This window comes from Eutrigla gurnardus, assembly GCF_963514095.1.
Source record: "Eutrigla gurnardus genome assembly, chromosome: 2".
Lineage (NCBI taxonomy): Eukaryota > Metazoa > Chordata > Actinopteri > Perciformes > Triglidae > Eutrigla > Eutrigla gurnardus.
In genome coordinates, this window is record NC_139916.1 from 24,096,481 (window position 1) to 24,110,791 (window position 14,311).

General features: G+C 40.0%; 1 protein-coding gene across 1 annotated transcript in view; it reads left to right on the forward strand.

The window, feature by feature from the left end:
• The window catches only part of cdk18 (cyclin dependent kinase 18), a 48,793-nt gene extending 37,948 nt beyond the window's left edge, over window positions 1-10,845 (forward strand). The window contains exons 6-16 of the mRNA XM_084023854.1: window positions 346-460; window positions 1,450-1,544; window positions 1,651-1,713; window positions 2,885-3,008; window positions 3,791-3,911; window positions 5,079-5,176; window positions 5,290-5,395; window positions 6,559-6,601; window positions 6,706-6,796; window positions 8,313-8,390; window positions 8,880-10,845. Coding sequence (XP_083879980.1) covers window positions 346-460; window positions 1,450-1,544; window positions 1,651-1,713; window positions 2,885-3,008; window positions 3,791-3,911; window positions 5,079-5,176; window positions 5,290-5,395; window positions 6,559-6,601; window positions 6,706-6,796; window positions 8,313-8,390; window positions 8,880-8,914 — 969 coding nt within the window. The 3' untranslated portion in view covers window positions 8,915-10,845. The remainder of the gene's footprint in view (window positions 1-345; window positions 461-1,449; window positions 1,545-1,650; window positions 1,714-2,884; window positions 3,009-3,790; window positions 3,912-5,078; window positions 5,177-5,289; window positions 5,396-6,558; window positions 6,602-6,705; window positions 6,797-8,312; window positions 8,391-8,879) is intronic.
• The last annotated feature ends 3,466 nt before the right edge of the window (window positions 10,846-14,311 follow it).

Genomic DNA, 14,311 nt, shown 5'->3' on the forward strand with positions numbered 1-14,311 from the left:
GTACCTCATTTGTCATGGTTTGATTTCTCAGTATCCATAAAGTTTTGCTCTCTTTTCAGCTTTCAGTAGTTGGTCATAAGAACATCTATGATCAACCACGTAATGACAGAAGAATTGTCAGGAGTTTGAATATATGTGAAGGAAAATCTAACCTCCACCATCTAACCTCATTCAGGCAGTTGGAATTAAATTATCTGAGGCTGTTTATGTGCTATGGATGATGATGAGACTTCAGTCAATTTAACTTAATTAATAATAATAAAAAAAGACCTGCCGGTAACAGCTCCTTAAAATATATTATTATCAGAATGTCACATGCATGTGTGTGTGTGTGTGTGTTCATAGGGGACGTATGCCACAGTGTTCAAAGGTCGAAGCAAACTGACAGAGAACCTGGTGGCGTTAAAGGAGATTCGGCTGGAGCACGAGGAGGGAGCACCTTGCACCGCTATCAGAGAGGGTATACACGCACAACAACAAACACACAATCACTTGAATATAGCTTTGTTGTAGCTGCACATGGTTGTCAAAGTCATCTTTATTCTGACCTAGTTCCTTAAACCAAAATATTGAAAATCCATGTTGCCACATACACACTTGAAAAGTGGCAATAGAATTTCAAAATAAAACAAATGTTGTGTGCTGTTGACACCTGTGCAATAATGCAACCTGCAAATGAAATGGAAAATGATGGTGGCTCCAGGAACACCTCGGCAAACTACAAACAGCTATTCAATTAAAAAAAAAAAAAAAAAAACGTCCAGCTGTGCAAGCATCATTGTCTCTTTGCATAAGAGGTTGAAGGGTTTTTTCTGGTATTGTAAACATGAACCATATTTCCCCTGTTTTTGTGTCCAAGTGACCAATGGGATCACAATTTTGAAACTGGTTCGGTATTGAGCGAGAATGTTGCAGACAGCCTGCATCTTATGGAAATCAGTTAAATTGTCAACTATGAAGAAGTCATTGCATGGCAAAAATGTGCACTTTTAGTTGATTTAAAGTGCCCGATATCATTACATTTCAGCCAGCTGTTGGCTGCAGTGTTCTCACTCAATACTGGAATTTAAAAAAGTGTTTTCCACATTAGTCACACAAAAACATGGGAAACTAGGATCCATGTTGAAAAACACCTAAATGACCCTGTAAGTATTACATATAATTATGATAATAACTGAAAAAATAATGTGCGATAAAGGTGAGTATACTATATAGGATTAATGTGTTGTATGTCATTGAGACTAATTAACATTTACATGATTTCTCTAGGACAGAGCAGCTAACTTTAGACTAAACCACAGATGCAGTTTGTACTGCAGCTAAGCTGTTGTCAGAGCTCCAGGCTGTTGGTTTATATAGTTTCCACTGTTTCTCTTATTGAGCTCGAGACACATTTTAGGCGCCTGGAGAAAAGAGTACAACTCAACTCTTCCTCTTGTGTCCACCCAGTGTCTCTACTGAAGAACCTGAAACACGCCAACATCGTCACACTGCACGACATCATCCACACAGACCGCTGCCTCACTCTGGTGTTTGAGTATCTTGTGAGTATATCTGCAGTTCAGCACGCAGGTGTTCAAAAGGTGTTGACCTCTGGGTGGACCATGGGTAGATTTTGAATGTGGACACTGTGGCTGTTGTGTCTTCCAGGACAGTGACCTTAAACAGTACTTGGACAACTGTGGGAATCTCATGAGCATGCATAACGTCAAGGTGAGCTACACACATGAATACATGAATCAGGTGTCAACCACTTCTAGCTGTATACCAGAGAGATGGACTTGTATTGGTTCTGTGCAAATGCCTAAAATCAATCCAACACGTCCTCATACCTCAACGACGCAACAGGTTGTTCAAATTACTCCTAAAACTCTATATGATCGTTCTATTTAACGTTATGAGGCTGTTTAAACACGTGGTTTTCAAAGGGAACTACTTATGTTTAGGAAAAGATTATGGTTTGGTTTGAAATTAGTATGATACACAGTAGTGATGTGATTAAGTACTGACATAGTTACGTACTAAGTAGGGATGTCAACAGTTAACTGTTAATTGGTTAACCATCAAGATTTTTGACTAGATCCATAGGTTAATTTACATCTATACGTTAACCCGTTGAGCTGTTCAGACAGGATGCATGATGTATTGACTTTTGGTTTTAGACAGGACATAAACAGTGGTCTCCTTTGTGAAAGTCCTGTATTTGAATTATTTATTACGACCTTTTCCCTACATGGACTTTGTCAGCTAGAAGTTGTCGTCTAACAATAAATGTTAATATGGTGTCGTAATATGCTGCCTGCACAGACAACCTATACGGCTACTTTTTGGGGGAAGACAGCAGGTGTTAACCAGGCAGCAACCTCCGGTTCTGAAAAGTGAAGCTAATGCAGAAATGCCTTATACTTGGACTCCTTCCAAAAAGAAGTCAGATTATATAGAAGGCTATGAGAAAATTACCATCCTTCTCACCGGTTTATTATCTCAGTAAACATTGTAGTTGTTGGTCTCAATTGCTAGTTTTCTCAAATACAGCATGATGTTCATTTACTAAATATTAGTCTAATTTAGAGTAAAATAAACAATAAAGCAGGGTATGCTTTAGGGCATGGCTACCTTGTAATTGAACTCGAGGACCAAAATGCAAATAATCAAACGGAGAGAGAAAAAACGAAAGAAGAAAAGAGAACAGAGGTTTTTCTATGCAATGCAGATGCATTCTGTTGATTCCTTGATAAAGGTTCATAAAGGTCATAGGTTAGGGGTTCATGCCCAACTAAGATACCTACAGTATATATACAATCCAGGTACCATTGTAATCATACAGATGTCTAATTTGATGTCTAATTTTTGATCCTCATCATTTAAATATTTGCATCAACAGATCTTCATGTTCCAGCTGATGCGAGGTCTGTCCTACTGTCACAAGAGGAAAATCCTCCACAGAGACCTAAAGCCTCAAAACCTGCTCATCAATGACAAGGGCGAGCTCAAACTGGCCGACTTCGGTAAAACAGCAAATTCGCTTACAGCCTACATGAACATCAACAAATACAAATGTGGTAGTAAAGACAAGAAATAAGATGCCACAATCACTTTTCTATTATATTTTCTGCCACTTTGACATTGTCTGTCCCGTTTACTTTAACACCTCTACTTGCTGTATCCTAGCAACTGTGCCCCTCTCTCTGAGTTTTGTCAATATTGTGCTGGAAGTGCGTTGATAACCCCACCAGTATTCCCTGACTTTTGTTTAATTGTTTTAACTAAACACAGCATTTGAGCTGATAGAGGGACTATTCCAGCATTTTGCTGATTATCACAATGGGTACATGTAGCGGCTCTGATTATTTAAGGATCTGCTATCCAGAACATCTCCACCAGTCAGTTATCCAGAATGGCTCTGCAAGCTTGGTCACACTTTGGAGAAATTCTACCATTTTTTAAATGTTGTAACTAAAAAAATGTAGCTAAAACTCTGGCCATATCTTACACGTTACACAGGATAGACAAGCGGAACATAACAGAATTTAATTTGATGTTTGAGAAGATTAGCTCATGAACTTCTCTAGCTCTGGGGCAGATTGATTGATGGATGAGTGTCATGATAACATTGGTTGAAATTGGTCAGTACTATCTGACGTAAGCATGCGTCATATTTTGTTTTTCATTTTTTCAGCATTTATTGTTAATAAGTGCACAATATGACTGAGGATGTGATCTAAAAGGTTTAAAAGGGCATTTTTCACTTCAGCTCAACTTTAAAACCTAATCATGTTGTGTTGTCCAGGTCTGGCGAGGGCCAAGTCTGTCCCCACTAAGACCTACTCCAATGAGGTAGTAACTTTATGGTATCGACCTCCTGACGTGTTGCTGGGCTCTACAGAATACTCCACACCCATCGACATGTGGTGAGTAGTACAATATTGCTTATTGACTATCTGTATTCTAACTTGTATCCCAAAACATTAACATCACAATAAACATCTGGGGTCATTTATTTACACTTGTGGTTGGCTGCAATCAGCTGTGGAGCATTGCAGCTGGTGAAATTATCATCATCATCGGTTGTAGAAAGAAAAGGCATCCAATAGTGTTACAATCCAATCTTCAATCCATCCATCCATCCATCCATCCATCCATTTGTGTCTGCTTATGCGGGGCTGGTCACAGGGCAGCAGGCTTAGGAGGGCATTCCAGACATCCCTCGTCACAGAAACGCTTACCAGCTCCTCCTGGGAGACCCAGGTGCGTTCCCAGGCTAGATGTGATCCCTCCAGTGTCTACCACGGGCTGCTCCCCAGTTGGCCATGCCTGGAACACCTCTTAAGGGAGGTGTGCAGGAGACGTCCTGGTCAGAGACCCCAATAACCTCAACTCTCCAATAACCTCAACTCTCCGCGAATGATAAGTGGCTCATCAGTGATTCTAGTTCCTTCTTGATGTCTGAGCTCCTAACCTTATCTCTAAGGCTGAGCTCAGTCACCCTACAGAGGAAGCTCATTTGGTTTGCTTGTATCTGAGATCGCTTTCTATTGGTCAATACTCAAAGCTCATGGCCATAGGTGAGGGTTGGAACATAGGTTGACTGATAAAAGTTTGCCTTCTGACTCAGCTCCCTCTTCACCACAGCCGTCTGGTACAACGCATCATTGCTGACACCACATCGGACTATCTGTCCATCTCACGATTCATTTTACCCTCACCGGCTCTTGAAGGGGGCTTACTTTGAACTTAATTTATGTGAATCTTCCTCATATATTTTTGCTCATTAGCAGTCTGCCATAGTGTGAAAAGCTGCACAGCCCTGGTAGAGCACTGAGGATTGGTTGTGGCTCTTTAGTTACACAAAAGCCTTTTATGAGCTCACCTAGCTACATGTCCTCTTATCAGACCATAGGGGGCCTCTTCAACACACCGTCCTGGATGGAACAGAAGGCGAAGATGTTCCCACTCACACCACACATGTTTGCATTTATGATCAGCGCTCTTTGCATTGTTTGTTGGACACAAGCGTTGGAGGACGCTTGTTATTTGCTCCTCTTCCCTGTATGTTTCTGTCCTTCGTCCTCTTCCAGGGGTGTGGGCTGTATCCTGTTTGAGATGGCAACAGGTCGCCCCATGTTTCCTGGTGCCACAGTGAAGGAGGAGCTACATTTAGTTTTTAGGCTTGTGGGTAAGGAAGCAGAACATTATGATAATATCCTACAGGCCAGCCTAAAATCATATTATATCAAAACAAGTGATGGTCATGACAACCGTATATGTCTGTATTTCGTTGTCTTCCAGGAACTCCAACAGAAGAGACTTGGCCTGGTATCAGTAGTAATGAGGAGTTTAGATCCTACCTCTTTCCTCAATACAGACCTCAAGGTCTCATCAATCATGTGCCCAGGTAACACAAACAGATTTCAAACCATAGTTTGGGTGCAGGTTAATTATGTCCTTTATTAATTCCTGATAACGAACACCTACTAAGTGTTTCCAATTATACTGTTCTGTTAACCATCCTAAATGAATGTGCTGGCTGTTCTAAATGGAAAAAAAATAATTTGAATATATTATTTAGTACAATGAGTGTAGTCCATTGCCTTAATTAAGTCCTGAACACCACACCACCATGGCGACTGTAACACAAAAGCAGCAGTACAGAAAAAGCCCCTCTGAACGTATTGATGCTTTGTATCTTAACTGATCGTCTATTTACTGGCAGGGCTCTCCAGTCTGTCTCCACTCTCTTGAGGGACCGGTAAAGCGGATAAAAACTTGTGAATCTGATAAAAGACATACATTTGTACAAATAAAACTATTTATTGAATTCAACATTTCTTAGTGCTGAGGTGCTTATCTGCCCTCCCTAGTGTGTGTGTGTGTGTGTGTGTGTGTGTGTGTGTGTGTGTGTGTGTGTGTGTGTGTGTGTGTGTGTGTGTGTGTGTGTGTGTGTGTGTGTGTGTGTGTGTGTGTGTGTGTGTGTGTGACTGTCTGTTTCCGTGTGAAATGAAATGAAATGATGAGATGACTTTAGAGGCCTTTGCACACTGAGTCTGTTTTTTTTTCTTTTTTTGTTAAAAAATAATTAATAATTTTTTTTAGCATCAGTCAAAATGTGTTTAGAGGGTTTTTTGACCACTCAGAGTCACCGTAGAGCCCACAAACATCCATATATCAACAAACGAGGTCGTCCACCTTGTCACTCAAAGCAAGACGCTGTCACAGTTAGAAAGAATTGGTGGCCCAACTTGGTGGCATTTTCCTGGAAATTTCTCTATGTGAGAAATACGAGGTGTGGCATTTAGCGTGTGAACAGGTTGAAATGCATGTTTCTCACGCCCAATGTGTGAGACTTGAGAGCCCTGATTACTGTCTGGTCAGCTGAGTATGTTTTGTCTTTTACATTACCACAAAAACCATTGATCATCATCAAATTTTATTTAACTGCCTTTTAAGCTGTAAATAAGTCTCAGCTCGCTCTGTATTTACTGTCATTATAAAAATGAGCATGTAATTGTTGCCTGAGTAGTCATAATACAAACAAAACATTTTCTTTGTCTCCATCAGGTTGGACACGGAGGGGATCGACCTGCTATCTGCTCTGCTGCTGGTATGAGACAATACCACAGTGACCTTCACTCACCTGGATATGACGCCGAACTGAACTGTGATTTCAGAGACGGTCTAAGAAGCTGCTTTTGTTTGTGATTGCAGTATGACACCAGAAGCAGAACCTCCGCTGAGGCCGCTTTACGACACTCCTACTTTCTGAGTCTGGGGAATAACATACACAATTTGGCAGACAGTAAGACATAAACACACACACACACACATACACACACACTCACACACTCATTGTAAATGTGTTACTTTGACATACCAGCTGTGGCCTTTCTAAAAATCATAGCTGAATGTGTTGTTGGTCAGTTTGCACATGCTGACCAAATAATTGCACATAAAGTGCACACACAAAAAGGTCAATAAAGGTTAATCATATATAATATAATATATCAATATTGTCACAATTTACTTGAAAATTGTGTCTAGCTCACTATTATGGTAGAGAAGTGAAAAATGCATCGTAATTAAAAAATACAATAAGACTCACACAATGTTGCCATTTTTTAAATATATTTATACAGGGACAACCTACGATTTATGATTAACCTATTTAAGTTTTTCACTAGAAAGGATGTGCACTAAAAAAGAATGTATCCTATTTGTGATGCAATAAAAAAAAATAAGATTCTTACAAAATGTAAAGAGCATGTTTAAGTGCCATTTTACAGCGTTTTCACCATGTTTTAATGATAATTGGGCCTAACTGTAATACTAACTGTAACTGGGTGATAGGACTGACCAGATTTCATTGTATGCTAATGCTGATACGACAGCTAGAATATATAGTAAGTATCCAAAGCTTTTCCAACCTATTTTCTCCAACTCTCGACAAGTGGGTTTCCGTTTAAAACACAGCTAAGCCCATCAATGAATACAGGTGAATGGGCAAATATAAAGACAACTGTATTTAGTTCAGCAAAGTTTAAAAACATAGTTTTATCATTCAACATTTATTTTTTTAAATGTACATCACTAAATAAGTGAGAGGCAGCAGCTGAATTCAGTCAGGGTTATTGTGAGGCAAACAGCCTGTAAACTTTTATCAAAATACTGCAGATATGAGCCAAAAAATGAACTACTGGCAAAGGATACTGTTGAAATGTTCATATTAAGTTACTTGTTATTGGTTACTGGTTTTGACATCTCTTAAGAAGTGTTTTTGGTTCCACCTAAGGCAAATAAAGGCAAAACTGAACTACAGCAAACAAAATAAAGACCAGCCAGCAAATAAAATCAGGGCAAGTAAATATGAAACAAAAACAAAGACTGACTAACGATGCAGCATTGCACAAAGTGAGGCAACACAAGACAAAACAGCAGCGGATGTCTAGAGTCTTGGCTGTCTGTCACCGCACACAACCAGTGAGAACAGCCGAGAATATATTTATACTCGCCGCCGGGCATGTCTAATACACACAACATGGACCAATGTAAAGAAGCTAAAATAGGTGTAATATGGTCGCTTTTTTTGAGGAACCAGTTGATGGCCGAGTTGCAGCATTTTGCATTGGAGGCAATGGAGAAGATTTTGGGAGATGTGTACAGGGAGTTTTGATAATGGGCACGTCATGAGATAAGCGCGTGAACAACCTTCTCCAGATCAGGGAGTGACACAAACACTTTGCTTTTGGTGATATTCCATGATTGGATCGGACAACTTTGTTTTCTAAGTCATTCTCTGCCCCCTTCTTTGTTTTTAGCTGCTTCAGTGTTTTCCCTCAGAGAGCTCCAGCTCCAGAAGGACCCAGGCCATCGCAGCTCCGTGTTTCAGCCTTTAGGTGAGTTTTCCCCCCACACAGTCCCACGGCATGCTAAGACTCTACTACAAGTTTCTTCACATATTACACTAAAGCTATGACAGCTCTGTACAAGGCCTATGATCTGCACAACATGCATGGGCAGCATTACACTTGAGAACGTGATACTCAATTTATAATACACAGAGAAGAGTCTCGGAGGAACTGGGAAAAAAGAAAGATAAACCATGCTGATGACTATTACTAATTTACATACTCTAATAAGCTCTTTATTTACTTAATAAGTCTCCCCTAGTTAAGCTCATATAAAGCTTTGGCCTAACTGCATTTAATTCCATTGAATACTTTATAAAACTAGCAAGTAGGATCTAACTGAAAAGTATTTTTAAGGTGAAAGTGTGAGTCATTGCTTCCACAAAATGATACTGTAGTCAGTTTCAATTGGTTCCCGTTAACACTGAAGAATCATCATTTTAAAACAAGTGGTCAATCTCAAATGTCTGCCGTCAGGTCGAGGAAAGAACCGAAGGCAGAGCATCTTCTAGAGGTCACAGAGGAGACACACGGAGAAGAGGAGCTGCCGTTTCAGACCGCAACCTCGAAGGCCAACGCAGCTCAGCACATTGACAAGCTACACTCACCATGTGTGCACACAAACTCATGTGCACTTGCTTGTTTCCGAGGCGCTTCCTGGAAATAAACTTGTACTGCACTTGAATTGACTGAGCTGAGATACACTCTCCCTTCCACACACGGTACATATCTGCACACATTTGCACAACCAGCGACACTAAACATGCTGCCGTTACTTCACACCAGAGATTTATAAATACATATCCTGCCAACACACACGTGCATTTCAGCCCAATACGCCAAACATTAGGCCCCTAAATAGGCTGCTCTGCTTTGTTATAGTGTACACATTACACACAGGCTTGTGCCATTTCCATTCAGAGCACACCCAGGGCTTTAGCCATTTAATGTAGCTGTCAGAACCATCATAGGTCAGTTCAGTAAAGTCTAATGAGGTCCACCTGTTTGCAAAAATGTGCTTAATGTTTACCCGACTAAATTTAGGCTTGTTTCTACACACCTAGTCACCAGAAGAAAAAACATGTTGGAACTGTTGCTTTCTGCAAACATTGGATACATTTGATGTTGATGTTTTTGAACGCAAAAAAGTTAATGCACATTATCACGTTATTGTTACAAAATGGTTGCTAAAGTTTAACAAAGCTACTTGGTTAAGGTTAGAAAAATCCTCATGGTTTATGTTAAAAATAATATCCTAACAACCATAAATAAATAACAACCACCCTTAGTGGACAGTGCTACTTAAAAAACGTGTTACTTACTTTTAGTTTCAAACAGCATACAAACTGCTGTCCCCTGGGTGAAAGTCCTGTGTTTGACCCCTCCCATCTGCCCTTAGTGGACTTTCTTGCTGGCTATACTAATTATTGCACAACATAACTTTAAAAAATGGTCGCTCGATATACTTCATCACTTGCTCTGCACGTCGCTCACTGTGCTGTTGCGTGTTCTGACCAAATGCAAAAATGTCCACGTTCAACGTGATCTGTGGTTTGCAGATTCAAACTTTTTCCTGCTGTACTACACCAAAACGTAGCATCACTCCTCTCTGATCTGGTTATAGTATCCAGGTGTGTCCCTGAATTGCAAATTTGATCGGATTTCAAAATGTTTGAAAGACTGAGGTAAAAAAAGTCCCCAAATGTACTCCTCAAAGATCTGCAAAATATGATGAGAAACCAAAGTGAAGGTTTCTTTTCTTTTATTTATATATGATGTTTTTATTATTATTTATTAAGGTGTTAGGTTGTGCTTTATGTACATTTTATTTCCTGACAAGTACAATTCTGGAGGAGAAATTCTGAAGATGAATTTATATATAATTATTTTGGCCAAAATAGCAGTTTATAAAATGCCCCAAGTCCTCCAAGTTGCTTCAAAGATTGATAATGGTGGCAAAGGCCTTGTGTGCTAACAGGCAATTGCTAAATAACAGAGTTTGAGCTTGTTAGCTCTAAATGAGCGAGCAGGCTAATTAAGCAGTGAAACGTTATTAAAAGGCTGCCAGCCTCTGAAACGATGTGATCCCTGTTAAAAGAGTTACAGAGAACAGAGAACATGGCAGCTATGGGTGTGTCACCCGGCAGTTTTGAAGTTGTACATACACGAGCAGTCATTACACTGAAATAGTAGCAACACACTGTTTATTTACTGTAATTCTACTTACATGAAACAAACGTTGATCCTACCATAAAATCTGATTCCATCATGAATATAAAACATTGTGAATTGCTTTCACGTCGACACATTTGCCTTGCTGCAGTGCCCCCGTATTTTAACTCAGTGTGGGGTTTTGTTCCATACAGTGTTAGGAGCTGACATTCACTCCAGTTTTTGAAGTTGCCTTAGTAAACTGTGCATGATATTTTGGCTTGTGAAGAATCTATATTTGATCTAGTGTAGCTAATGTGTTAGAAGGCATTTGCCTCGTGTGTGTAAATAACTGACCATGAGTGCGTATTTCTTAGTCTCCTATTTGCACAAACCAGAAGTGTCCTCTGAAGCCTGCCCCCCCCCCCCCCAGCCCCCACATTATAACCCTTTTATTGGACCAGAACCCCTTAACCTGAGACCACTAAACTGGGAAACTATGTCCAAAAGATACTTTCTAGTAGCAAATTACAATGACCACTTATATTTTGCACAGCTCTACTGCACCTTTTGCAAGGGAGCAGCTTTTGGCTGCACAATAAAAGTACATGCAGACAGTATAACAACTAGAACGTATATACATCATGTAGAAATGAAACTCTCAAATCTTCTTCATATCATGTGCTTCACAGTTCCCTTGTGACAGAGCCTAGAGGTTATGTATACCGTATGCCCTCGAAGATAAGATGATCTGCTGAGACAAAGGTGACTTTTGGCTAAGCTCTGTGTCAGTCAGTGGACTCACATGATTGCCATGTTGCCAAATGGTCCTACAGAGGTTAAATGCCCAGCACTCCAAACCAGCCAGTCAGAGGTGAGCAAGCTTTTTGGATGAGAGGTGAAACATCTTGAAGAAATCCACCGCAATCTCTGATTTCCTACTTTTAGATTGATTGATTGAATCTATAAAATTGAAGAGGTCATCAGGTAAGAGTGAAAGATTAAGGCTTCGAGACTCAGGTCAGGGACGACAGAGGTAGAGATGCCGACCAGAAATCAAATATGACCTCCTCCCTACATCATAGTCAGCCGCTCGGGCAGAAGCCCCGGCAGATGTTTGGCAGTATCTTGACGCACATGGTTTGTGCGTGGTCAGCAACGGCATTTACGTTGTGAAATGTGAAGGTTAGGTTTAGACAACAAAACAACTTGGTTTTATAGTTATGTAACTATGTGGCATAACATCGCCAGTAAAATTAACTTAACACACGACACGAACATCGGCCTCCTGGGTGAAGGTCCTAGCATCAGTATTTGTCATCCTGGGAGTGAGACCAGGCTGGCCGAGTGACCAGAGTGGTTGGTTTCACCCTAAAAAGCAGAGTGTGTTCTGGTGGGCCGTAAGCAAAGCACTGAACCCCTACTCCGCAGAGAGGAGGTTATGTTTGAGTTATGAATGGTTAAATGGCCACGGAAATATTTTTTCTACCTCTCAAACTGAATGAAGCAGATGGAAAAATCGTGTTACGACCATTGATACCTCTGTTCACCTGTCAGCGAATGCAAGCAAAGGTAAAGGCAACGAGGACAGAAATTCAATGCAACCCTGCTGGGACTTCAGAGGGATGTTACACTTCCAACCCCCCCCCCCCCCCCCCCCCCCCCCCCAGTGGCAGAAGTATTACTGTACGTTTAGTCGTGGTAAATGAAGCTATTTTAAATACTTTAATGAAAAATAAATTATATATATACAGTATATGTGTGCATTTTAACAAATGTTTTCATCTTTCTCAGTGAGTTTTATGCCATTTCAAAAAATAGAATGCTGTATTTAAAATGAAATAAATAAAAAAAAACTACAGATGTCTAAATGTTTTATAAAAGAAAAGTTTAAATTTTGTATGAGATGTGATATTTTGTGTGATCTGTCTATACTGTTATGAAATGAGAAAATGAATGTACTCTGACTGCCAACAGGCTCATAATTGATTGAATAATTGATTAAATAAACTCAATTCTGGCACGCACTAACAAGGTTAATGTCTTATTTTCCAGCTACTTACGTAGTTAATTATGATGACAGTTCTTGGAGGAACGCAGTGCAAAGGAAGATGTACAATAACATGGATGAACAGCAGATGGTGATATCGGTCGACTTTGTTTCCTGAACAAGCTGAAGCTGAAATTTCACACAGACACTATTTTATTTATACACAATATGACACACCCAAAGTTCTGGTAACTTCTTTTCTATTGCTTCTAATTTCACAACACACACCGGCTGGTTTACTACAGCGAACCCTGTAGCCACGATGGAGATCCAGAGAGTAAGAAAGTACTGAGTACCCTGCAAAGACTCCAAGATTTCAGTGGCATTGGATCAGTATTGTCCTGTGTTTTAACATTAACTCCCCTGCAGGCCACACAGGAATGGGGTGTCCCATCCTTCCTTGGGGTATAATTGTTTTTTAGATGGGGTTTTATTACCGGGGAGGCCCACACAGAATAAGATAATTCTATGACACTATGCTGAGCATTTTCTTATATGGTTCCTCAATAACTGGCTGATTTTGTGATGAGGGCTGTTTGAGGCTGGTGTCTCCCATTGCAGACACGTAAAAGTTGACTTCAGGTTCTGCATGACCGCAGTGTAGCGCTTTACGAGCCTTCGATAAGAACTTGTATTCTTTCCCCCCTGGTCAAACTCTTGACTCACCAAACTGAGGTTATTTACTAACCTAGTACAATACATAATACATAATATTAACGTAATGTAACTTGCGTAGGTTTAGGTTTATTGTTTCCCCAGCTATTCCTTCCTTTTTCATGAGCGATCATAGCAGCAATAGTGGTACTCATTAACTAAAATGTACTTTGTTAAGTACATGCTATTCACACTCAAACTTCAATGAAACTGCAATAAACTTATCTGGTTTTACTGTAAATATTTCCTTATATGTGATACTAAGTATAGTGCCTGGATTTTCAGCACCGAATGGCAGAAGCTGCACAGTGAGGTATATTGTCTATTTACAACCAAAGAACGGATTCATTGATCATGAAGCCATGATAATGAACTGGAAAACATTTCACTCCAGACCACTGAAGTCTTGTGATTTATTTTCTTTATTTTGAGTCATGCCATGTAATGTGTGGTGCAGAAAACACAACATACTGACTTACTGACTAAATATTAAACTCAAAACACAAACATTTTATTTTACATTATTTTAAAATGGTAATCGTGCTTATAATCCCCATTTTTTGTAAATGTATCTGTAATCTGATTATGTCTTTTTTTCTGTAACTGCTGTGTAATATAGTTACCTTTTTTTTGTATCCCGATAACATAATGCCGTTCCAGGTGTTCCCTTACTCCTCAAGACTGTCTGGCTGTCACTGCAGGCAGCGATGAGAACGCAACATCCCCCTCAGCAGTATGAACGCTGGCAGCCATTTTCACAGCAGGAGTGGAAAAACTGGCTGGTGGAAGAGGAACGATTTTTGTGAAAAGGCCTTTTATAGTTTTTTTGCCCCCACAGTGTATCCCTCCGCTTCAAACAAGCTAACACAACCTGATCGACCCCTGGCAGCCTAGCATCAATATATTGTTTAGCCTCCTGACCCTTGTCTTAATTGCAGCTCAGAGACAACTCTTCACGACTGAGTGTGTTATCAACTGCATCTAGTGAGTTTTTTCTCTTATTTTTGCAACTTTTTTATTGTAAAATTGCGAGTGTAATCTCTCTAATATGCGG